General features: G+C 34.9%; 2 protein-coding genes across 3 annotated transcripts in view; one reads left to right on the forward strand and one right to left on the reverse strand.

Moving 5' to 3' along the window:
- Positions 1-8,860, reverse strand: part of GPATCH2 (G-patch domain containing 2) — a 302,311-nt gene extending 293,451 nt beyond the window's left edge. Inside the window, exon 1 of one of the 2 annotated variants that reach the window (XM_044673708.1) lies at positions 8,683-8,860. In XM_044673708.1, the coding sequence (XP_044529643.1) occupies positions 8,683-8,738 (56 nt within the window). In that variant the 5' untranslated portion in view covers positions 8,739-8,860. The remainder of the gene's footprint in view (positions 1-8,682) is intronic. The other variant, XM_044673709.1, reaches the window with a different exon arrangement.
- A 343-nt stretch (positions 8,861-9,203) lies between these two features.
- The window catches only part of SPATA17 (spermatogenesis associated 17), a 273,537-nt gene continuing 256,895 nt past the window's right edge, over positions 9,204-25,845 (forward strand). Inside the window, exon 1 of the mRNA XM_044674960.1 lies at positions 9,204-9,271. Coding sequence (XP_044530895.1) covers positions 9,204-9,271 — 68 coding nt within the window. The remainder of the gene's footprint in view (positions 9,272-25,845) is intronic.

The following is a 25,845-nucleotide window of genomic DNA, read 5'->3' on the forward strand; positions in this document are numbered from 1 at the left end:
ATTTGCCATACAGAGATTTATGCAGATCATCCAGGCTCCAAGATGCTGTATCTTGCTAACAAAGTTGTTCATTCAAATATACAAGAGGTCATGACAGAGAAATAGTAAATTTGAGAAAATTCTAATATAAACACTTAACAAAACTTTGATTATATCAGAAGTCCCATAATCTAACCTAATAATATTTTATCAGACCTCTAGGAATTATTTTTAAAGTAAAAAAAAAAAAGATTCTAATGAACATATCTCAGTAAGAAGTTGGTTCTTTGCATCAATTCAAAACTAAACATAATGATATCATAACACTATGCATTATGGAACAAAATTAAGCAGAGGGTATATTTGATTATACTGCCAATCCAAGAGGAGCTAATTACCAAAAAAAAAAAAAAAATTTTTTTAAATGGGACTGTAACGAATGTAAATCACTTTAGTGATTCTAAGGGGTTGGCAAACTAAGGCAAGGCAAGCTGCCCCCTATTTTTGTGTAGTTCCATAAGCTAAGAATGTTTTTTTTTTACATTTTTAAAGACAATAAAATTTTAAAATATAAAACTATTCTTAACCCAAAAGTTATACAAAAACAGCTCAAGCTTTAATTTGCAGATCTGTGCTCTACTGTTAGAATTACCCACTATGTTGAGTATGCCTGAGTTCAGCTGACTTTTTAAAATATTTTTTCTCACTGAAATAGCAAACAGCACCATCACAAATTGTCATCTCATAGCAATTCTAGTCTTCCCTCTTCAATGAACATATAGATATAAGAGAAAAGGGAAATATAGCCATCCACAGCCATACTGCTGTTTTGAGTAGAAAAAACAAAAACAAGCCTAATTACTTACTTGAAAAGCAAAAGGTATGGTAAACCCAGGAGTTATTAAGTCCTATCAGTATCTTTAACTTTCTAAATGAGAACTAACAAAAAACTTACTAAGTTTTCTTCTCTTCAAGTTAGCAAAGGTACAACTGGATCACAAGGTATCAGGGTTTATTCTCCTGCTTTAATTTATTATGAAATTCCTTTTGGAAATGTCACAAATTTGGCAAAGTCAAAGACATTTATGGTTGAAATTTGAAAAACAAAACTTCCTTTTTTTTCCTTTTTCTTCTTTCTTCCTTCCTCCTTCTCTACTATTTATGACTTATGTGACATGGACAAATTTGACCTCTCTAGATTTTGCATCTGTGTGAAGTGACATAATTTGACCACATGACCTATACAAGAACTATGAAATTATTTTTTTTAAAGATCCAGTGTAAACTGCATGAAACTTTTTTCCTTAAGCTACTTTCAGCTCGTAAATTATTTAACATCTGTTCTGAAAGTTTTATAAATTCTGGTCAGTTATCAAACAATTTCTAGGTACCCATTAATTCTGATCTCAGAAAGCTTGTAATATTAACAAGGTATTTTTGATGGCCTTTGGTGATTACTCTTATCTAAGTGTCCATATGGGAAAAGTGCCAACAGCATGACAAATGCTATCAAGATCAAACTCATTTTAAATGGATGCCCCCTGACACTTGATAGAACAGAGTTGAAGTTATGGCCAGAAGAGGCAGCTACATAGTGGAAACAGCAAAATACCAACTATGTTCAATAAACCTCAAATTCAAAAGAATTGGCCGGCCCAAAGTAAAACGAGTGTAATTTATTTCCTCTTATCCCATAAATTAATAACCAAAACAGATCTGATTTTATCTGATAGTTACTTATGTGGAAAAAAATAATAACCATTGGCTATCAAAAGCAAAAAAACTCGATCAGAAAAATCAAAGTGCCTTACTAACAGTTATATTAATCCAATTCAAGCATTAATGCTAAGCCTACTGGATGCTTGCTAAGCAATGCAGTAGGAAAACATACATAAACAGCTCATTTATTCAAATAGCTGATAATCTATCTGAATACTATGAAAATAAAAATAAAAAGGTCTGCCTCCTTCTTAGGGCATCTTGGTCTTAGAGAATATCCTCCAAGACTTGTCAAACCTTATGACAACTCCATACTTCTAGAAATTCACAAGAAGACAAATGCTGATGGCAAATGAGATTTACAAAAAAATTCTACATAATATGAAATGCAGGATTAAAAAAAATTGAAAACCATAGGGAAATAGTTTTTGTTTTGTTTTTAAACCATTGCTGCTCAACAAAAATGAACCTCCTAAGAGAAAGTCAGATTTGAGAAGTGAACAATTAAGAAAATAGTGTTAGCCCAATCTTGGCTGAAGTGAAGAAATGAGGAAACCTCTTTCTCTTTTCCTTAAGAGAGGCAAAGGACTTCTGTTGTCACGGTTTTGCTTATCTGAACTAAATTTCCTTTGTGACAAGGAAAAACTAACTGGATTGAGGAAGTGATGCATCCAGAAATCTATCAGTTAATAAGCATTTATTCATCATTAACTATATGCCAGATATACTAAGCATTAAAAAAAAAACAACTTTTTAAAAATCCCTCTTTTAAGGAGTTTACATTCTGAGGTAGAGGGAGGGGAGCATATAAAAAGGCACATAAAGATATATGTTAAGCAAAAAGAGAATGTAGAGCCTTAAAAAAAAAAAGGCATTAGCAACTGGCAAAGACCAAAAGCCTCATAAAGGAAGTGACTTGAGTTGATTCTTAAAGGAAGCCTCAGTTCTAAGAGAATTGGGGAAGGAGACTTGAGGGAGAAACAACTGATAAGTCAGTATGGCTGAATCACAAAGTTCCTACTGGGGATCAATGTATGTAAGACCAGAAAGAGAGGGAAAGGACCAGGTCATGAAGAACTTTAAATGTCAAACAGAAGCGTTTATATTTGATTCTAGGAAGCCACTGGTATTTGCTCAGAAGGCAGATAAAATGGTTAGACCTAAGCTTTACTCTGGCAGCTGGATGGAAGAGGGATTTGAATGGACAATCAAAAGGACTGTGATATAAATAAATTCATCAATTAGAAATTGTTTTGAGCTAGGAATATCTAGAGTACTGAAGAAATAAGAAATATATTTTTTAGTTTCAATATTGCTACGAAAGTAAAATGTTATTAAAACTGTATTGTAACCCAACCTAGGATGTAAGTCAGCAAAATCTACTGATTGCTTGTTATGTGAAAATTACCATTAGGAATTCTCAAGTATACAAAGTATCCTTGATACATGTAGTCCCTTCTTAGGAGCCAGAATTCCACTGGGAAAGCAAGGTATACACAAATGGAAAATCAGAAAAACAAATTAATTGGCAGAGGGCATTGGAAAGCATTCCAAGCAAGGGGAACAAAAGTGATAAAGTATAGAATGAGAAATGAATGAGCAAGGTATGCTGAGGGTACAGTGAACAAGATGTCAGCCTCTGTGTGGCCCTAAGGATTTATGAAGAGAGATAATGAAAGACAAGATTGGAAATATAGTTTGGTGCTAGCCTGCCTGAAGAAAGACAAAAGCATAACTAAGGACTCTGGACTTTGCCCCACAGGACAGTGCAAAGTCAATTAGTTTGGTTTTAATTTTTAGCAGCGATGGGATATGATGAAATTAAAGTGTTAGGGAAATTATGCCTTGAGTGAAGAGGTCTCCATTAAAAACACTCTCCCAATAATCCAAAGCACAAAAATTAAGGAGGTCTGGGAGTAGCTTCTTGACAATTCAAGGGAATATTTATATCATGTCAATACATAAAGGACTTGAGATTTCCTTCATGTAGGAACTTGGGAACCATTTCACTACCATAGGATAATTGGTCTATGATTTATAATCTTAAGAGAGCTACTTAGATTAGATAATTTCAATGACTGGCTCACAGTCACAAGGCCAGTTAAGCAACAGGGATAGCAGAACCAAGCCCAGGTTTTTATAATTCCCAAGGTCAGCATTTTATCTACTACATGGAAAGTGAGTCTTACTCTTAGATAGGAAAGACCCAAGTTTAAATTCTGCTTTTAAATTTTAGTAGCTATGTGTCTATGGGAAATTTATTTTCTCTCTCTGAATCTTAGTTTACATTCATAGCTAAAAAGGGAATGGCAATACCTATAGTATCTATCTCAAAGGGATAGTAAGTTGTAAGAACAATATAAAATATGTAAAACACTCTGAAATTTTGAAGCACTGTTTAAATAGCAGCTGCTATCATCATCATCATCAATCACCACTATTAATATACATAATGACTCAGGGTCCTACCACTGACAGGCCATGATTGGGTAGGAAGAATAAAGGAAAAGAGGGAATCATAGGTTACACTAAGAATAAAAACTTGGGATAATGATGCCTATGACAAAAATACAGAAGTCAGCATGTAGGTAGCAGGAAGAAAATCTTACCAGAATCTGGCAAAACACACAAAATTAACTATGCAATGGCTTAACTTCCTTATAATTGAAATGCAAAGAATAAATCTCAATTTTTACTAATGTAATAGTAATCTCAATGACATATAGCCCGAGACCTCCAGAAAGTTACAAAAACTTCAAAATAAGTGGTATTTCTAAAAAAAAGAACCCCCCCCCCCACAACTGTATTTTAAAATGATCTAAGTCATTAAAATGACTTAAGTAGCTGGTTCCATTTGCACTGGTGGAGGGAGTTAACCAAGCTATGGGTTCCCTTTAGGGGACCATGGTTAACTTTTCACTGTCCCCTGAACCCTACCCCTGCTTTAAAGTAGAATCATGAATAAAATTTACTTCCTGTGGTCCTACATGACAAGGTTCAAACTCCTTAGGTTCTGTACAAATAGGTTAAAACTTAAATTGCTAAAATATATTTCATAACTGGATATTAAATTACAGAAACATTTAAAAATTTATCTGGTAGTGTGACCCTGGGTAAGTCATTTAACCTTTCAAAGCCTCATAGAAAGACTATATAAAGCTAAGAACCAGTGCTGATCTCTGCACTAATAGTTTCCTCATAAAGAATTCCCTATTTCAATAAAATCACAGGTTTAATACTGCCCAAAAATTAATATTTTAAAATAAATTATATCTTCCAAGTCCAACAACTAGAAAACAGCATCTTAAAACTTTCTTAAGGAAAACAGTATTAAGAAATTAACCTTAATTCTAAATGTTGCTTTCCTTTTACCTGCTATTCTTAATTTTAGAAGTAGGCTAAAATTAGGAGGGAGATTTTTGCAAAAATGGACACTTGGTTGGGTCATTCTTTTAAAAAATAGAATCATCCATAATGCCTATTTCTTAAATAGACAATATTATATTTTGTATTAAAATTCGGTACACACACACAAGATAGGTCATGAAATCATACTGTATGAAAGAACTAGAAACAGATGATTTCTATTACTTAAAACCTATTAATGTTTCTCTGTTAAAGAGTTTGCTCATTTGTTTCATTTGTGTGTGTTTTGTTTGGACTTCTCTGGGGTTTTCTTGGCAAAGATACTGAAGTGGTTTGACATTTTCTTCTCCAGTTCATTTTACAGATGAGGAAACTGAGGCAATTAGCAGTAAGTGACTTACTCTAAGTCATACAGTTATCAAGTGTCTCTGAGACCAGATATGAACTCAGGAAGATGAGTTTTCCTGACTCCAGGGCTTGTATTCTATCCATTGTACCACCTATGTGGCCATAAATCAGTTTACCTAATGAGATGTGAGCTGTCTTTTTCACTCTTCAAAGGGGTTTGGAGAAGAGACAGTAGAAAATTATCAATAATATTTACTGAGTACCTAGCATTTGCAAAGCAATGTGATTTAAGTGAAGAGAATGACAAAAATACACTGTACCAATGTTATTTAATAGTATGTGCTTAAACAACAACAGAGACTGATAGGTAAGGCAGGTTCCACATCACTAGTAGGAGATAGGAAATAGAAAAAAGGTCTCTGTGACTAAATTGTTGCAAGACCACACATACATCAAATGAAACTATTTCACATTGATAAAAGAAATCTCACAGGTTATTTTCTTTTTTTAATAAATGTTTAATCTCAAGTCCTTGGAAATGACATTAAAAACAAATTTTAGAGTCAGACAACCTAAACCAGCTCAGTAGCCAGAAATGACAATAGCAAAACATGCTGCTAACTCATCTCCTGAGTTACCACTCATTGATTGGAGAGATCAGAAATCAATTCAGTTAAGTTGACAATGTTTTTATTGCCTAAAAGCAGCTGGCTAATTACAAGCAATATATATAGAGAGAATCACAGAATTTTAGAGCTGAAAAAAAAACTTCAGAAGTCATCTAAGGCAATTCTATTTTTTAGTTAGGGAAACTATATAAATAACCTGCCCAAAATCATAGCAGTCAAGTGGCAGAATGGGGACCAGAACACAGGTCTCCTAGCTGGTTTAATATTCTATGATATCATGTTACCTCTCCGAATACAAGGGAAATACTTTTTTAAAGCACTTCACTTTAAGATTCTGGAAATCACATTCTGAAATTATATAGTGAAGCAGCAAACATTGCACACTAGGAAGGGCACTGGGCTCAGAGAAAAGACACATTCTAGTTATGAACATTGTTCCAGTGGCTGTGCCTCTACAAACTAGTCAAGGCACAAGTTGTTTGAGACTGACTTTGTGTGTTGGTTTGTCCCAAATACAATGTGAATTCTTTTAGCACGGGGATTGTTTTGATTCTTTATCTCAGGTAGTAAGCTGGTCTAGTGGCTAGTGTTGGACTTGAAGAATACCTGACTCTAAACACAATAAAGAAATCCTAGTCAAGTCTAACTTTAGACACTTAACTAGCTGGCCCCAGGACAACTTCCTTTGGCTTCAGTTTCATTAGTTGTAAAGTGGGAATAAAAATAGCACTTATTTTCCAGGATTGTTGTGAGGATAAAGTTATAATGTATTTAAAAAATCTTAGAGCAATATGTAAATAGTAGCTATTGTTATCATTTTATCACCATAATTTATGACAGTACTTAGCACAAAGTACTTAATACTTTTTAATTCTATTCAGTTTGTTGACAAATTAGACTGGATGACCTCTAGGGTTCAATCTATATTTCAAATTCTACAAATGTAAAGGTGACATCAACTTACTAACCTCAACACACTGGCAGTTGGCTTTCAAGTCAAAGGTCCTAGGTTCAAATCTCAGGTCTGAGACTTACTTTGTGACTTTCAGTAACCAAGTCATTTAATTTTTCTGGGCTTCAATTTATTTTATACGTACAATGAAGTGGGATAGGCTGGATGACTTCTAAAATCTCTTCCAATTTTAAATGGACAATTCTATTATCTTAGCAATTAAGAACTGGAAGTTCCTGTTCTTGTTTTTTTTTAATAAAGAGAAACTGTGTAGGAACTTTGTACAAGTCTCTTTAATGTTTTGGAGTCAGTTTGCTTATCTATAAAACAGTTATAACTATCCCATGATAATAAGATTTAGAGTAGTTGATAAGATCTGATCTCAAATTTTCATTTTATAGATTTAGAAACTGAAGACCAAAGAGAGGAATTGCTTTGCCTCAGGGTCATACAGGTAGATAAGTGGAAGAGCTCATCTAGTGGGAACAAGGAGATTAAGTAACTTCTTTATCTTTTTACCTTCCATGTATATTGTACTTTTCTGGCACTGAGCTCACTTTAAGATTCTGGAACTCAAATTCTGAAATTATACAGTGAGGCAGCAAACAATGTGTATTAGGAAGAGTATTGGGCTGGGAGAAAAAGACTTGTCTTGTTTATTAACACAATTCTCATGGCTGTGCCTCAACTTCTTGGAACCTCACTTTGTGTTGTCTCCCCTAATTAGAATGTGAATTCTTTGAGAGCAGAAACTGTTTTGATTCTTTATTTTTGGAAACTAGGTGGTACAGTGGCTATTGTGCAGATGACAATAAGCTCCTAAAGGAAAGGGTCTGTCTTTTATGCCTTTTGGTATCCCTGGCATTTAGCACAGTGCCTGGCACATGGCAGGCACTTAATAAATGCTTAATGATTGTGTGAATGTAATTATTTACATGTCTCCCCAGTAGGCTGGAAGCTCGAGGGCAGGGGTTGTCTTTTGCTTCTTTTTGTATCCCCAGTGCACATAGCAGGCCCTTAATAAATATTTGATTGTGTGAGTGGAGCTACTTACATGTTCTTCTTCCCCCTTAACATGTGCAGGAGCCACGTTTTTTGCTTTTCTTTTGTACCTCCCTACCAAACACCCCACAGAGCTTAGCATCTAGTAAATGCTTAATAAATGCTTGTTGTCTCCGAAAACGAGATAATTTCTAAGGTTCCCTCCAGCTCTACACTTCTAAGATTCTGGAAGGATTTACTACTCAGTGTAATGTGACAAGGTTGGGGGGGCGGGGGAGGGGAATCCAAAAACACAAGTCTCTCTGCCTTCATTCCAGTCAATTGCAGAGATGAAACCCTCCAAAGTCTCGTCCTCAAATCCCTGAAACGTGTTAACTCAAGCAATCAACAAGTATCCCTCGGTGAGTCGAACGTCCTGCTAGTCCCTGTGCCCTCATCCAAGTACTGTCTCATCTTCCTCAAACTTCCTTCCACAGAAGGAGGGGAGAGGGAAACAGAAGGACGATGTTTTGGACAGTCTATCCATCTCCTTTTCCTCTTCCTCCTTAAGGGGTATTACCTCCAGGGCCTCTTCACTCCCATCTCTATACTCCCTTTCCTTCCTTCCCTCCTTGGCCCATCTGGTCACTGGTCATCCCTCCACTCCACTCTCTGCCACTCCCCTGTCCCCGGGCCCGCCAGCCTCACCAGCGGTTCGCCGTGGCTCGAGCTTCGATCAGTTGGCTCCAGGCCGCCCGGAACATTAACGACACCCGGGAGCCGGGGCCCGAGGCTCAGACCCGAGGGGAGACTTCGGCTCCAGCTCGGGATCGGGATCCAGATCCGGCTCTAGCGCCAGAAGGGGTTCCTCGGCCCCAGCGTTGCATTTTGAGAGGGGACTCCGGAAGCGGCGAGCTAGCGGAAAACGGAAGCCGGACGAGACTAAGTAGCAGCCTATTCAATACCCCACCCCACCCCCACCCCGACTCCCACAGGGGTCAAATATCTCTAAAAATCTTTCTCCTGTAGTCGTCGAGCCTTATGAGCTGTGGGATTACATAAAAGCTGTGCTTTGAGTCCTGAAGCTGTTTCTTTAGGGTTTGAAGAACAAGACAAAGAGAAAGATGGGAGAGGAAACCCTCCCTTCTTGAAGAACGTCTATGGTATGGCCCAGTTGCCATGGAGACAAAGAGTAACATCAGTTGGGAGCCAAGGGGGCGGGGAAGGCTATGGCTACTCTAGTCTCTCTGCAAAGTCGGCTACCGTTCATCGACTGCCAATACTACTATAGGAACAGGTAAGGCACGAACTAGAAACTTAACTATCAGGTCTCTAACCAGATGTTGGAGTTTCCTGCCATCAATGCCCCAAAGCAGTAACTGTGATCTAATCTCCCCCCGTGCCTGAGGTAAGAGGTTTAAAGGAAGAGGCTGGGGTCTAGAATACCCCAAGCACATATGCACCCCTTTAATGAGGGCCTTCCCAAGCAAAACAGTGATTTGTCTTCACCTCAGCAGCACGTCCATTTTTATGGCACCGTCCTTCAGGCTTCAGCTACCTTTTTCTGGTATCTCTCTAGCCTTGGTTTTGTCCTTCTTGGACACTCCCAAAGATCCCTAGTTCCCCTCAATTAACATACATTTTCACTGTTTAGAGGAGGAGGCAAATGTTCCACTTTTGATGACTAACCAAAATAATTTAATTAAATCAATTTTAGGCTGCATATATATTTGTGTGTGTGTGTGTGTGTGTGTGTGTGTGTGTGTGTGTGTGTGTGTGTGTCTAAAAAGCATGACGCCCTGGTAAGCCAGGAGGAGATATTTGGGGGCAGGTAGAACCTTACTGAACTATTCACACTACATCATGTAGATGCTTACTTATATTACTGTACCCGATTTAAAGGAGCAAGTACACTTATTTTTTTTAACTTTTGCCTTCTGCCTTAGAATCAATACTTTTTATCAGTTCCAATGCAGAAGAATGGTAAGGACAAGGCAATGGGGATTAAGCAACTTGCCCAGAGTCATTCAGTTAGGAAGTATCCAAGCAATATCTGAACCCAGAATCTCCCATTTCTTATCCTGGCTCTCAATTCACTGAGACCCTTATCTCCCCCACCCCCACCCCCCATGAATTTAAACCATAAAAATAACAGTAGGAACTTAGAGCCAGAAACAGAAGTATTATAAATTTCAATAAGTTTAATAAATAAGCACTGATGACAACCATGTCCAGTGTGGTAGGTATGGGGAAAAAATATGATTCACAATCCTATAAGGTAAATAGTTTAATATTGCCCTTATTTTTTAAATGAGAAAAATGAAACTCAGAAGAGTTGAATGATTTGCCCATAATTGCAGAGCTAGTAAAAAATTTGGAGCCAGGACTCAAATCCAGTGAGAAGGCCATTTGTTTCAGACCAAAGGATTTAAGTTCAAATCCTTGATGTACTATTTAGTGCCTATATAACTTTGTTCAAGTCACTTAAAGTCCTTGGAATCACTTTTCTCATCTATAAAGACCCTTCCAGAGGATTGCTTTCTGTTATTCTTCTATCCTTTTCCTTTTTGCTGACCAGGGTTCTCTTCTATATTCTCATTTCTTCCCATTGTTTCTCGAACTTTATCATATGAGTATCTGTTTCATGTACTTCATGTATTTTACCCATAACTTTTTATCTTTCTCATTCCTTTTGATTGTTATACCCTTTCAGATCCACATTTTCAATGTAGTTACTCCCTCCAAGAGTATAGAACATTGATGGGCAAACTACGGCCCGTGGGCTAAATGTGGCCCCCTGAAATGTTCTATCTGGCCACACTACATTATTTCTAATCTGACAAATACAATGAGTAAGATACAATACAATAAAACTTTGAAAAAGTTGCCTTAGAAACAGACTGACAGAAGAGCATTTCCTTTCCTTTGGCCCCCTCTTTAAAAAGTTTGCCCATCCTTGAATAGGCAATTTTCAGATAAAGAAATCAAAAGTATTAATAAGTACATGAGAAAGTGTTCTAAATCTCTAATAATTAGAGAAATGCAAATCAAAACAACTCTGAGATATCACCTCACACCTAGCAGATTGGCTAAAATGATAGAAGGGGAGAGTAATGAATGTTGGAGGGGATGTGGCCAAATTGGGACATTAATGCATTGCTGATGGAGTTGTGAACTGATCCAACAATTCTGGCTGGCAATTTGGAACTATGCTCAAAGGACTATAAAAGAATGTCTGCCCTTTGATCCAGCCATAGCATTGTTGGGTTTATACCCCAAAGAGATCATAGATAAACAAACTTGCATGAAAATATTTATAGCCGCACTTTTTGTGGTGGCAAAAAACTGGAAAACGAGGGTATGCCCTTCAATTGGGGAATGGCTGAACAAATTGTGGTATATGCTGGTGATGGAATACTATTGGGCTCAAAGGAATAATAAACTGGAGGAATTCCATGTGAATTGGAAAGACCTCCAGGAACTGATGCAGAGTGAAAGGAGCAGAGTCAGAAGAACATTATACACAGAGACCAATACACTGTGGTAAAATAGAATGTAATGGACTTCTGTACTAGCAGTAATGCAATGACCCAGAACAATTCTGACGGACTTATGGTAAAGAACGCTGCCCATATTCAGAGGAAGAACTGCAGGAGAGGAAACACAGAGGAAGGACAACTGCTTGAACACAAGGGTTGAGGCTGACATGATTGAGGATGTAGACTCGAAGCTACCACACCAATGCAACTATCAACACTTTGGAAGTGGGTCGTGATCAATGACACATGTTAAAACCAGTGGAAATGCTTATTGGCTATGGGGGGGGGGGGGAAGTTCCAGAGGGTGGGGTGAAGGGAAGGGTAGGAGCATGAATCATGTAACCATGTTAACTTTTCTAAAAAATAAATATTAAACAGTCAAAAAAAAAAGTTTGCCCATCATTAGTATAAGCTGTAATGCATTCACCTTTTTTCATTCTGTACAAGTTTTGGTAATATCTGTCCTGTCTTTCTTTCTCAAGGGGTCCACCCAAAGTGCTGGTGTCTTCCTCCAGATCTCATGATATTACATATCTAACAATAGAGCATTCAGTTTATTTCCTGCCTCCCTTTACCTTTTCATTTTGATTAGCTTTACAAGACTTCAGCCAAATACATTCTTATCACTCCATGTTAGAAGTATACTTCATCCCTGATTTTAAGATTGTCATTTCTGTATTTCAAAGTTTTTCCATAAATCCAAATACCTGTCCCATATACCATCTCCTTAGTCAACTGTTCAATTTCCAGACTTGTCTTTCTTTTCTACAGCCCTTGTCTTCATTAGAAATATTGATGGGAATATTATCTGTTGTACCCTAATGTCTTTAGTTTTTTGCCCAATAATTATAACCATTAGCAATGTTTTCTAGATTCCTTCTGCACACATAAATTGTGCTCTCATTTGTCGAGAGAAGTAACTAGTAGTTACAAAGTTTGATGCATTTTGCAAAATTCTTTGTCACATTCTAGATGAATCCTTGGAAAGAAAACACCTTTGTTATGTTTGTTATTAAGTCTGAAAATAGTTATCAGATTACCCCTTAGCAGAAAATTACCAAGCATTAATTTCTTCCTCCTCTGACTTTTACTGGATGATATTCTCTCTCATTGATGGCTTCTGAAAATCCACTGTTACCATAAAAAGGTTCCTTTTTGAATATTTTAATCTACATGGGGCCTTTCATTTTTGTCATTGATCTCCTTGGGTCATTTGCTTAGCAATAGAATCTCTGTGTCAAATGATATGGTCATTTTCTAAACATTATTCCAAAATGTTCTCAAATTGCTGGTCCTATTAACATCTCCAACAATAGCAACAAAATGAATTAATGAGTTTTATCTTTCCACAATCTCTCCAACACTGGCTTTCTCCTCTTTTGTAATCTTTGTCAATTAACTAATCTTGAGGTGAAAGTATATATTTTCATGCTTATTTTTAATTATTTGGAGCATTCTTTGATATAGTTTTTATTAGTTTGCAGTTCTTTATAGCTTTTGAACTCTTACCTCTAGGGAATGACTTATGATTTTACTTATATGTCATAGATATATCATTCATAGAGTTCATTATTATAATACTATTTGTAGTAGAAGTTGGGTGGCACAATGGCTAAAGTCAAGAAAATCTGAGTTCAAATCTCACCTCAGACACTAACTAGTTGTGTGACAAGTTGGGCAAGCCCCTTAATCTCTGTATCAGTTTTCTCATATATAAATTGAGGACAACAGTACCACCTAAAGTTATTGGAAGCATCAAATAAGATACTATGTGTAAGTACTTATCACAGTGTTTAGCACATGGCAAACATATAAATGTCAGCTATTATTTTAATGCATTATATGTGTTACATATGTTTATGCTAATTGTCTCTATTTCTTAAATACCAAATCCTTATTTCATAATTTTGATGTAAAAATATTTCTCATTGGATTGCATGCTTTCTTATCCTAAATGTATTAATGTTGTTCATGTGAAAGGTTTTCAATTCAACATAATGTAAATTATCTGTTTTATTCTTTTTAATCACTTCCAGCCTTTATTTGATTAAGAATTCACCTGTCCATATCTGTAAAAGACAAATACTTTCCTTCAGAATTTTGTAGTTGACACTTAATAAATTCAGGTCATGTATCTTTTTTTAAATTTATTGTGGACTATGGTGTAAAACAAACTAAAACTTAATTTTTGCCAGAACCCTCTCCAATTTTTGAGGCACTTCATATCAAGCAGGGAGGTTTTTTCCTAGGTTGAGTAATTTATGTTTTGAGGTTTATCAAACACTGAGTCATTGAGTTTAGGTAGCTTTTAAGTATTTCTAATTATTCGTTGTTTAGTGAGTACTACTAATCTACTTTTCATTCAAAAATAATTTTTCAAAGTATACTTTTATAATTATTCAAATCATTATTTAAAAACAATTATGATAGCAACAAGAAACTTAAATATGCACATTCATAAAGTACTGCCTGTAAAGAATGTGTAAGCCCCAGTTGTGCACATATGTTATTTAATTTAAAAAATCAGAATTTCATGGCTTAATTGGTATGTAATTCTCCAGAACATGGAACAAATGGTTAATTTAACCTTTTATTCCTGCTCTAATAGTTGTTTTTGTTTTTGTTTTTGCTTTATTAAGGAGTTGACAATTATTCGTTCTTTCTGGTCATAAATGCAGATGGGTTGGATACTAAATAGATCCTATTTCTATTTTGAAAACTCATCTCTGTGACACCACATTAAGTCTCACTGAAAGCATGATAATTTAAAATAATTATCATGCTTTCCATTAGGATGAAATAGTATCATAGAGATCTTTTGAAATATATGTATATGCATATATATTTATACATATATTACATATATACACATATATTCACAAACATATTAATTGATTTCTGAAAATATTATATTATACCCATTAGAATGTTAGCTGCTGGAAATCAGGAACTACCTCACTTTTGTATTTGTATATAACACATAGTAGGCATAGGTGTTTGTGGGTATTATTCATGAATCTTATTATAATGTGTTACTGCAACATTCTTGTGTCTGGAAGCCTAATGGTAGGAATTCCCCCATAGATCTAATCTTCATATTGCTATCAGATGAATTTTCTATGATAATTGTTTTTTATCATTTTGCTTCCTTTGCTAAGAAGTCTTTAATAGCGCCCTAGTAGATCCTTCTAAATCAAGTCAAAACTCTTTGACAATACACTTACAAGTCACTCAATTATACTAGTTCTGTATACTTATCTTTAAATATACTTGCAGACCTGAAGTGAGAAAACTTGACTTAGAATTCTTAGTTCTGCTACTTACTATATGTATTACTTTGTACAAATCACTTCAACTCTCTGGATTTTATTTTCCTCATCTGTATAATTAGGGAACTGTATGTAATGATGTAGAGGTCCCTTTTTGTTTTAAACTCTACAGTCCTCTGCTTTTGGTTTGTTTGCTTTTAATGTCTCTTATTGTTCTGAATTATATAGTACTCATAGAACTTTATTTTTCACTAATCAGAAACATGCAATTTAACATTAGATTTGTGGATTGGGTGAAAACTGTAGGCATGTTTCATTTTAGCAAATCATTTGGCAGAATATTATGCTATTTTTTTAAACCCTTACCTTCTGTCTTGGAGTCAATACTGTATATTGGCTCCAAGGCAGAAGAGTGGTAAGGGTAGGCAATGGGGGTCAAGTGACTTGCCCAAGGTCACACAGCTGGGAAGTGTCTGAGGTCAGATTTGAACCTAGGACCTCCCGTCTCTAGCCCTGGCTCTCAATCCACTGAGCTACTTAGCTGCCCCCATATTATGCTATTTTATGGAAAAGGTATAAACTAGAGCTAAGCTAGAGAACATGTAAATGGATGCAGAACCAGATAATCTGGGACCCAAAAGATCACTCTGAATGGGGCTGTTTTAAACTATTGAGGAAGCAACATAGTGTCCCCTGAAATTGTGCTCATCTTTGTGTAGTTTAACATTTTAATCAGAACTGAATAAAGTAATAGGTTATCAGCTTTGAAGAAACACAAAGTCAGGATAGTTATTGAACACACTGGATAACATTTATAATACACCCCCCCAAAAAATATCTCAAGGAGAAGCTAAATCCAGTAAGATGAAATGCAATACAAATAAATAAGTCCTATATTTGGGTTAAAAAAACAACAGTCATCATTGTTACAAGTTGAAAAAGGTATAACTAGACAAATAATTGGTGAAAACGATCAGGGCATTTTAGGAGCTATGATAGTCAATACAGTAAACAATATGAGTGTGCCATGGTGATCCCCAAAGCTAATGCATTTAACGAATTAACAACCTTCAGACCTAATCTGAAGACTGAGTTCAGTGAAAAAGCATTAAGCATTTACTAGGTATATTAGTAATGCAAATTGAAAAGTAAGGGAGTACCTACTCTTGAGATTGCATTCTTCTGGAAGACAATACAAATAAGAGGTTTGAGCTACAAGTTACATAGAAAGGAACAAAAGATCTTTTAATGCAATAGAAAATCAAGTGGTACTCCACTTTTTAAAAGTATCATTTCCATTGAGGAGGGGGCCATTTCTGTATCATACAATGAAACATTTGACAGTGCCAAAGACTTTGGTGTCAATAACTCAGTGGAAACTGAACTAAAAACAGGACTTATGATCTGCTTTCCCTGGAGTTCCTGAGATTGAGATTGTCCAATGGAAATACAGGGCTCCTTATCCATAGAGGTCTTTCCCCTAGATAATGAGCACCAAAATTTTAGAAGGAAATTGGCAATTGAGAATGCATCTAGTGAGAGGCAACCAAAATGGAGCCGGGCCTAGAGACTGGGCCATCAACGGCTTGGTTATAAAAATTGGAGATATATTTAGCCAAAGAAGAAGAATCTTGTCAAGTGCACTTGTCAAGTGCATCTTATGGAAGAGAGGGATTAGACTTGTTCTAATTGGTACCAGAGGGCAGATATAAGAAAAAAGATGCAAATCTTTTTCTTAAGGCTCAATATAAGGAAAAATGTTCTAATGATTAGAGCCATTCAAAAGTGGCATTGACTATATGAAGATAAAATAATAGGAACCAATGTGTTTGTACTCTTTTGAATGCTGCTAAGCCATTCAGAAAGTCTGCATGTGGAACCTTTCTCAAGAAGCTTCAATTGCTCACCTTCATCCTATTTTCCCTCAGTCAGAGCAAGTTATTGCTGAAAAAAAAATGGTATCTATCTAATTGGACAAAGCATTGCATTAACTGAACTATTTCTGATTTTTGCATATAAAATTTTTCATTTTCGAAACTATTAGTTTAACAGAGATAAATTCACTTGGTTCCCTTTATAGTAACCTCAATCTGTTTGACCTGTGTTAATGCTTTATTATCAAAGTTCAAAAAGCTGTAAGAAAAATTATACTTAGGGGATTTACAAAAAAGGATTGGAAAGTTATTTTTTTTTAGAAAACTGACATTAGGATCATGTTTCTCCGATATTAATGTGTTCATGCATAGGTTATCTATATGATGAGCTCAATACATAAAAATAAATATTTACCATTTAAAAATTACTTATTACAAATGTAGTATAAAACTACTCATTGGATTTGTACTAGAAGCAATTCAGGCATGGCTATAGTCAGACAACTTCTAAGACTTTTTCAAACTTAGATTCTGTGATTCTATACGTTTAAAATTTATATGTATGCTTATTATTATTTGTACTTTAAATATATACAGTGAAGCTTTGGTTATAGAATGAAAAGTGACAGAGTCTGAGGGGAAGTCTGGTCTCCATAAAAGAAGTCATTAACAAGGAATAAGAAATTATAAAAGTGGTTAAGAGAGCTTTGAAATTATGAAGAAGACTAGATATTTAATTTGAGGATGGGAAATTTAGGATAAGTTGAAAACCAAAAAGAAGACAAATTCAAGATAAAGGGGAAATGTGGCATAAAGATCTGAAAGGACTAGAAAATAAAAAGGTGTGAAGGAAAGAATAAAATTAGCTAGCATTTATATAGGGCTTATTATGTGTCAAGCACTGTTATTATTTCATTTGAACAATCCTGGAAGGTAGGTGCTGCTATTATCACAATTTTATTGATAAAAAAACTGAGGCAAACAGAAATTGAGTTACTTTATAAGGGTCACAAGTAACTGTCAGAGACCAGATTTAAACTCAGAATTTCCCAATTCTAGGCCCAGTGTTTTAACCATGGTGCCACCTAGCTGCCAAAAGAAAGAGAAATGGAAGGATAAGGCACATGGCACCATCTCTTCACTCCTGTCATTTAAAAATCAATTTGTTTTTATTCTCATTTAGAAATTCTTTCTCTTCTTCTACCCCCTCCTTTACTCATTAAGAAGGCCTGAAATATGATATTAATTATTCAATGAAGTCATATAAACCCCATTTCCACATTAGTAATGTTGCAAAAGCAAGAAAAATAAAGTGAAAGAAAATATACTTCATTCTATACTATTAGACTATTAGTTCTCTATCTGGAGGTGGATAACATGTTATATAATGGGTCCTCTGCAACTGTTGCAGATCATTGTATTGATCAGTTACTAAGTTTTTCACCATTGATTAAATATTATTGTTACTATGTATATTGATCTCCTGGTTCTACTCACTTCACTTTGCATCAGTTCATTTAAATCTAACCAGTTTTTTTTTTAATGAAACCACCCCCCTTCATCATTCCTAACAGTATAATAGTATTCCATCATATTCATATACCATAACTTGTTTAGCCATTCTTTGCCCCCCACAGAAAGAGTTGCTATAAACATTTTTGTACATATGAGTGATTCCTTTTTCTTTCTTCTTTTTAATTTCTTTGGGGAATAGAGCCTATTGTCACTAGGCCAAAGATTTACTTAGTTTTATAGCCTTTTGGATATGGTTCCAAATGGCTCTTTAGAATAGTTGGGCTGATTTATAGCTCTACCAACAGTACAGTGTCCTTGTTTTCCCATGTCTTCTCTAGCATTTCTTATTTTCCTTTTCTGTCATTTCAGCCAATCTAATGGGTATGAGGTGGTACCTTAGAATTATTTTAATTTGCATTTCTCTAATTATTGGTGACTTAAAGCATTTCTTTTATATGACTATTGATAACTTTCATTTCTTCATTTGAAAACTATCTTTACATATCCTCTGACCATTTATCAAGTGGGGAATGTCTCTTATATATATGAATTTAATTTAATTCCCTATGTTTTTGATAAATGGAACCTTTATCAAAGGAACTTACTTTAAATCCAATCCCCTTTCTCTCTCTCCCCCCCCCCCCAATCCCATCAAGATTCCCAACCTTCTATTTTTGGCTGTGCTAGTTTTGTTTATGCAAAACCTTTTTTATTTTAGACAAACAAAATTATCTTTTTTTTTTACCTCTTGTGAACCTCTCAGTCTTGTTTGGTTATGAACTCTTGCTGTATTCATATATTTGAGAGGTAATTTCTTCAGTACTCCAATAAATTTCTTATGATTTCAGCCTTTATGTCTATATCACACATCCATTTTGATCTTATCTTGGTATAAAGCATGAAATGTTAGTTTGTTTAGTTTCTACCAAACTATGTTTAGTTTTCCAGACAATTTTTTGTCAGAGTGAGTTACTATACTCATTTGCTTTTCATGTTGCTTGCCTAATCTGTTCTATTGATATATTTTGACTCATTGTGACATTGTTTTGATAATTACCGTTTTTCAGTATAGTTTGGGATTTTGTACTGCTTTTATTTTATTTTCAACATTTTTTACCTTTTTTTCCTCTGGATGAATTTTTTCATCATTTTTTCTAGTTCTGTAAAGTAATTCTTTGGTAGTTTGATTGGAATGCTCTTAAATAAGCAAATTAATTTAGGTGATATTATCATTTTTATTATATAGGCTCAGACCAGTCCATAAACAATTAATATTTCTCCACTTATTTTTAGATCTTTATTTTTGTGAAGAGTATCTTGTGACTCAGAACATTTTCAATGGCTTTCCTTCATGCCTAGAATTCTTTCCTTTTTCATATTCACTTCCTAATTTGTCTACTTCAAATCCCAGCCAAAATCTCACTGTCTAGAAGAAACCTTTTTTGATTCCCCCTTACCATCTGTACCTTTCTTCTGTAAATTATCTTCGATTTATCCTGTGTGCTTCTAATTTGTATGTAGGTGTTTTTTTCACATTGTCTCTCCTCTAGACTATGAGTTCTCCAAGAGCATGGACTACTTTTTTGGTTTTGTTTCTATATTTTTATCTTGTTTTGCTTTTCTTGAATCCCTAGAGCTTGCCACAATTTCTGGACCATAGTATTTACTTAATAAATACTAGTGGCTTTGAGATGGATTCAAAATGAAGGATGAGTTAATGGGAAGTTAGTTGGTAAATGTATAGAGCCTAAACTTGTGATTTCATATCTATTAAGCTGAATTTCCTGAGGATAATCTTTTTTTTTTCTTTATATCTTTAGCACTTAATCCTCAGCCTGGCACAAAGGAAGCACTTATTAAATGCTTGTTGTTTACTTGACTTGGTATAAGAAATTCCTAACTGAGGAATTTCTCTACCAAAGCAAATCAGTGCTTTTTTATAACTTATTGTCTTAGAGAGGTTCCTAGACTACAGATAAGTAACTTGCTCATGGTTGTATTAACAGTGAAGTCAGAGGTAGGAATTGAACACAAGTTAACTCCCTTGCCAGCTGTCTAGCTATCAGACCACACTGACTCTCAGCTGTTAATAGAAGATAAAAGACATATAATTTGAAGCAGTTTGTAGAGTGGGCAAAAATATGTATAGATTTGGTGGACGAGTGACTTTTAAGCATATGAACTGTGGATGACTGATACTTTAGACTCAAACATCACAGGTTGGATGAAGAAGTCTATTTCTTATTAATAAGTGAAATACATTTTTATTGACTCATAACCATTACACTATTACAGACCTTCTTTGCTGCTTTCCTAGACTTTTGCACCTCTCTTCATCTAACCTGTCTTCTCTCCAAAATATAACTCATACATCTGTCAAAATAATACTACTAAAACATTGCCCAGGTCATGTCATACACTCTAACTTAAAAACTTAAAAAACTCCAGTAGGTTGTTGTATCTAGGATAAAATGTAAATCTCTTTGTTGCTGGACATTTTAAGCCCATTGAAATTTAATTCTATCTTCTCTACATGTACATATTTACATATTATTGCTCATTACATACTCTACATTCTATCCAAATTGATCTACTAGCCAAGTTATTTGCTAAATACAACATCCTATCTTCTACTCCCTCTTTACACAGTTTGAGCTCCTTGCACATGCTTAGAATACTTATCCTTTCACATGTCTGGTTCTTGAAATCTATAGCTTCCTTCACAGCTCAACTCAAGTGCCATCCCCTGTAAATTCATCTCCCACTTACTAGTATGGTCTCTTTCCCAATTTGTGTTATTTTACAAATATTTCATATCTAGTTATCTGTGTATACATTATATCCCCCCAAACCCAGTTGAGGACAAGGGCTATCTTATTTGTTTCTTGAGCACAATGTCTATGATCCTTACTTTCCCAGCAAAATTGAAAATATTACATATAAAAATCCTGAATTCTAAAATTATTCTTTATCTAATTGAATTTCTAAACTTATTCTTTGTACTCTACAAATTACAAGGCCTGGCTGTCAGTTTCTATTTTCATAACATCTCTTGCATATGCCTCTTTGGTTCTGTCACCGTCCTGGTACAGGCTAGACTGCTTGTCTAGGGTACTGAAATAGTGTACTGGTGGGTCTGCCATCTTCAAGTGACTCCCCACTGTCATCCATCCTCCAATCATACATCTAAGTGATTTTTTTAAATCCAACTATGTGATTTCCATATCCAGCAAACTCCAGTGGCTCCGTATCACCTCCAAGATCAATTAACAAAATCCTCTGTTTAGAATTCAAATCCCTTCACAACTTAGTCTTCCTGTCTCTACTGTTGCAGTCTTCTTAAAATTTGTTTTTTGCCGTGTATTCTTCATTTCAGTGACACTGGCCTTCTTTCTATCTGCTGATTCTGGACATCTCCAATGGCTACCTAGAATTCTCTTTTCTATCATCTCTACTTCTTGTCTTTGTTCAAGACTCAGTTAAGATTTGGCCTTCCACAGGAAGCTTCTCCCAGTCATCCTTAATTCTATTCCTTTCCTTTTTTTTGATTATCTTTAATTTATCTTATATATAGCTTGTTTCCATCTCATTGACTTTTTTCACAGTCTGTAAAGCCAATGAACCCCTTTTTAGTGTGTACATATATATGTATACCCATACATATATATACATATATATATTTATAATGAAGGAAATGCAAAATGTCAGTTACACGTTAGCAAAAATACAGATGCAATTTTTTCCTTCCTATGTTGGAGCCTTTAAAAACCATCCCTTTAAACAAAACATCCGCCTTAGATCTTTCCTACCTTTCTAGCACTGAAACCTCTATTACTCCTACAAATTGAATAATTTAAATCCAACTCTAGGGCTGAAACTCTCAAATTATTCCCCTTATCCTAATTTTCCTAATTCTGTTGACACTGCTATTTAGTTTCAAAATCATCCTCAGTTTTTTTCTTTACAACTATATCCTATCATTAGTCATGTCTTATATTTCCTTATCTTTTCACTTGTATTCCACAGTAGAATGATTTCTTCTTTCTTGAAGTGTTTATTTTTATCTTTGTGCCTTGCACAAAGAAAACATGTAACAAATGCTTAATTAATTAAACTGAATTTTTTTAAAGACAATTTACTGACAAAGGATTTGTAACACAAGGGAAAGGATGCTGGGTGTGATTGTTGTGTTACTAACAACATGAGAAGGATGACAGATCGAAAGTTGAAGATAACCACATGCAACATGACACAGTAGTCTTCCTCTGGAACTACCTGCTAGAATGACAAAGGAATGAAAATCACATTTTGCAGAAAGTATGGAAAGCAGAGATAATTTTGGAGCTACCTGAATAAAATGTATAATGCTTATATTTCTGCAATGGTTGAATGAGTTTTAACAATGCTCAAATGTAGGTTAATCTTAGTACTAGAAGATAAAGAAGGGAGAATGAAATATTCATTTGTTGCTATTATTTTTAGTGGAAGAACATCAATATAAAACTTCAATTTGAAAAAGAAAAATAATTAGACAAAGGAGAGAGCTCTATATAAGGAGGTTAGAGTGTGGAAGAATGTAACAAATATAGAAAAGTGAAAAATAAAGACTCCTAAACTTTTAAAGGGGGAGGATTTGGATGTTTTCAAGAGAAAGTACCCAATCGTCTTCTAAGGAAACAATGCCATGAAATCACACTAGACATCAAATAAGAGATCATCCAATAAGAGCTGGTAGTTGGTGTGTCATGGTGCCTATCGTTATCTTCACCTTTAGGTCTTTAATTCTTCTCACATTTTTAGCAGTTCAATAGTCACTCTCAGCAACAGAGAGAGTCTTTTGGGGGCATGTATCTGAAATGTGATAAAGAACCCAATAAGACTTTAAAAAAAGCTAAACTAAAAAAAAAAAAGCAAACAACTTAGATGACCGTTAATCATATCTAGTGATTCAATGAATGCAAATTATATTAACAGAACATATTTAGAAAGCATTACTAGAGATTATGAATATTTGCCCCAGAACCTGAAGTCATTATAGAGTATAGTTGAAGTTCTCATCACTACTGCCTTTTGAAGGGATGAGCCTAAGAAAAGAAATATAGATTTCAGAATTTAAGAATGATGGTTAAGAAGATGGTGTCTAAATAATATGGAAAATATTTTACATGATTGCACATGTAAAACCTATATAAAATTGCTTATCATCTCAGGGAGTGGGGAGAGGAAGGAATGAAGGAGGAAGAGAATTTGAAATTAAATTTTTTAATGTTAAATTTTATTTTACATGTAATTAAGGAAAAATAAAATATTTTAGAAAAATATGGTGGGAATTCTGGGAAGATGGCTGCTTAGATGGAGCAAATCTTAAGACCTCCACACCCTTTCCACTCTGAGATAGAAAACAAAGCACTTCAAGAGGAAAGAAAACCAAATCTAACAGCAGGACAGATCAGGGGGACCCTATTGCTGGATAGCTCAGCAAAAACACTCCATCTTGTCCACCCTTTTTTCTTTTGAGGTTTTAGCCTCAGGGAACATTAAGAGCTACAGACTAACCCAGTCCAAGCTTAATTCCATCAACTGGACAGACAAGAAATCTTCAGAGGGCAGGGAAACTCCAACACCACTTCCTCACAGAGAAAGTAATTACAAACCTCCATTGCCAGCTGGGGGAAGATCTTTCATCAAAGCCTATTAAATCCATCTACTTAACCTAACAGAACAGAGAAGGGAAAAATATGAGTAAACAACAGAAAAAGAGAAAATAAATTAGAATTGACAGCTTTTTTCTAGGAAGCAAAAAGAGAGTAAATAAAATAGTAGATCAGAAAGCTCTAGCGAATTGGGCACAGGCTTTGGACAATCTCAAAATTCAATTAACTCAAGAACTCCAGGAACTCAAAAAACAGTCAACAGAGGCTTAAGACAATTTGAAAAAGGGAATACATGAACTAAAGAAAGAAAATAAAGTCTTAAAAGCCAAAACTGACCAGCTCGAAAACAAAGCAAAGAAGGCAAAAGATGACCTACAAAAAAAACCAGACCAGAAGGAGGATGAGCAAAAAGCCAGGGATGAAATTCAGTCTTTAAAAAATAGAACTCAACAACTAGAAGCAAATGACTTCACAAGGCAGCAAGGATATATAAAACAAAATTTTAAAAATGAAAAATTTTAGGAGAATATGAAACACCTCGTTGACATAACCAAAGATTTTGAAAAGAGATCTCGAAAAGAAATTTTAAGAATTATTGGTCTACAGGAACATCATGACAAAAGTAAAAGTTTGGACATCATTCTACAAGAAATTATTCAAGAAAACTGCCTTGACATTCTTGAACAAGAGAGAAAAGTGGAACTTGAAATAATCCACAGATGATCAACTCCTACATTTAATCCAAAACTGAAGCTTCCAGGAATATTATAGCCAAATTCAAAAACTACCAGACCAAAGAAAAAATATTACAAGCTGCTAAGGAGAAGTAATTCAGATACCAGGGAACAAGAGTTAGGTTGGCATAGGAACTGGCTGCATCTACATTGAAGTACCAGAAAGCATGGAATATAATATTGCAGGAAGCAAGATGACTGGGTCTACAACAAAGAATCAACTATACAGGAAAACTGACAATATTTTTCTAGAGGAAAGTATGATCATTCAATAAAATTGAAGACTTCCAAGCATTCATAAAGAAAAAACTGGACTTAAACAGAGAGTTTGCTGCCCAAACACAGAACTCAAGAGAATAGCCATAAGGTAATTAAGGGACGGGGGGTAGAACAAACCTTTTCTTTAAGGTATCCAATAAGTTCAATTGATTTGTATCCCTAGAAGAAAAGAAGATATTGGTAAATATTAAATATTGTTATTATCAACAGGGTAACAAGAAGAAGTTTAATTAGAGGGAACCAGTGACAAACTGTTTTAGATGAAATGTCAAGACATATATATATATATATATATACATATATATATATATATATNGAATCACCATAAGGTAATTAAGAGAGCGAGAAAACAAAAGAAAAAGAAAATATTTTCTTTAAGGGACCCAATAAGTTCAATCGATTTGTATCCCTAGAAGAAAAGAAGATATTGGTAAATATTAAAAATTGTTATCAACAGGGTAACTAGAAGAAGTTTTCTTAGAGGGAACAGCAACAAACTTTATAGGATGAAATGTCAAGATATATGTATATAGATATATATCTAGATGAGGGAAAAAGGAGATAATATTAAGAAAAAATGGGAAAACAGACAAAATGGAGTAAATTTATATTCTATAAAGTAGCTCGTGAGGTGAACAGGGGAGAAGATCAATTCACTGGAAGGGTAAAGAGGTTGGAGAGAGGAAACATTTAATACTTAAGTGCATTGAAATTAACTTAAAGAGGGAAGAACAATCAGAACCATTGGGCAGAGAACTGATTCACACCCTATAGAGAAGTAGAAGGGTAATAAAAGAACTGGTGGGGAAGGAAGTAACACTAGGGTGGGAGTAGCTTAAAAAGACCCTAAAGAAGAATAAGAGGGAGAATAAGAAGGGAGAGGGGGAGAAAGGGAAGTACAATAAGGGAGGGGACCAGGGGAACTGATTAAAAACAAAACAGTGGTATAGAAGGAAATAATGAAAGAAGAAAGGGCAGGACAAGGAGAATCAAAATGTCTGGGAATA

The sequence above is a fragment of the Gracilinanus agilis genome, chromosome 4 (genome assembly GCF_016433145.1).
Source record: "Gracilinanus agilis isolate LMUSP501 chromosome 4, AgileGrace, whole genome shotgun sequence".
NCBI lineage: Eukaryota > Metazoa > Chordata > Mammalia > Didelphimorphia > Didelphidae > Gracilinanus > Gracilinanus agilis.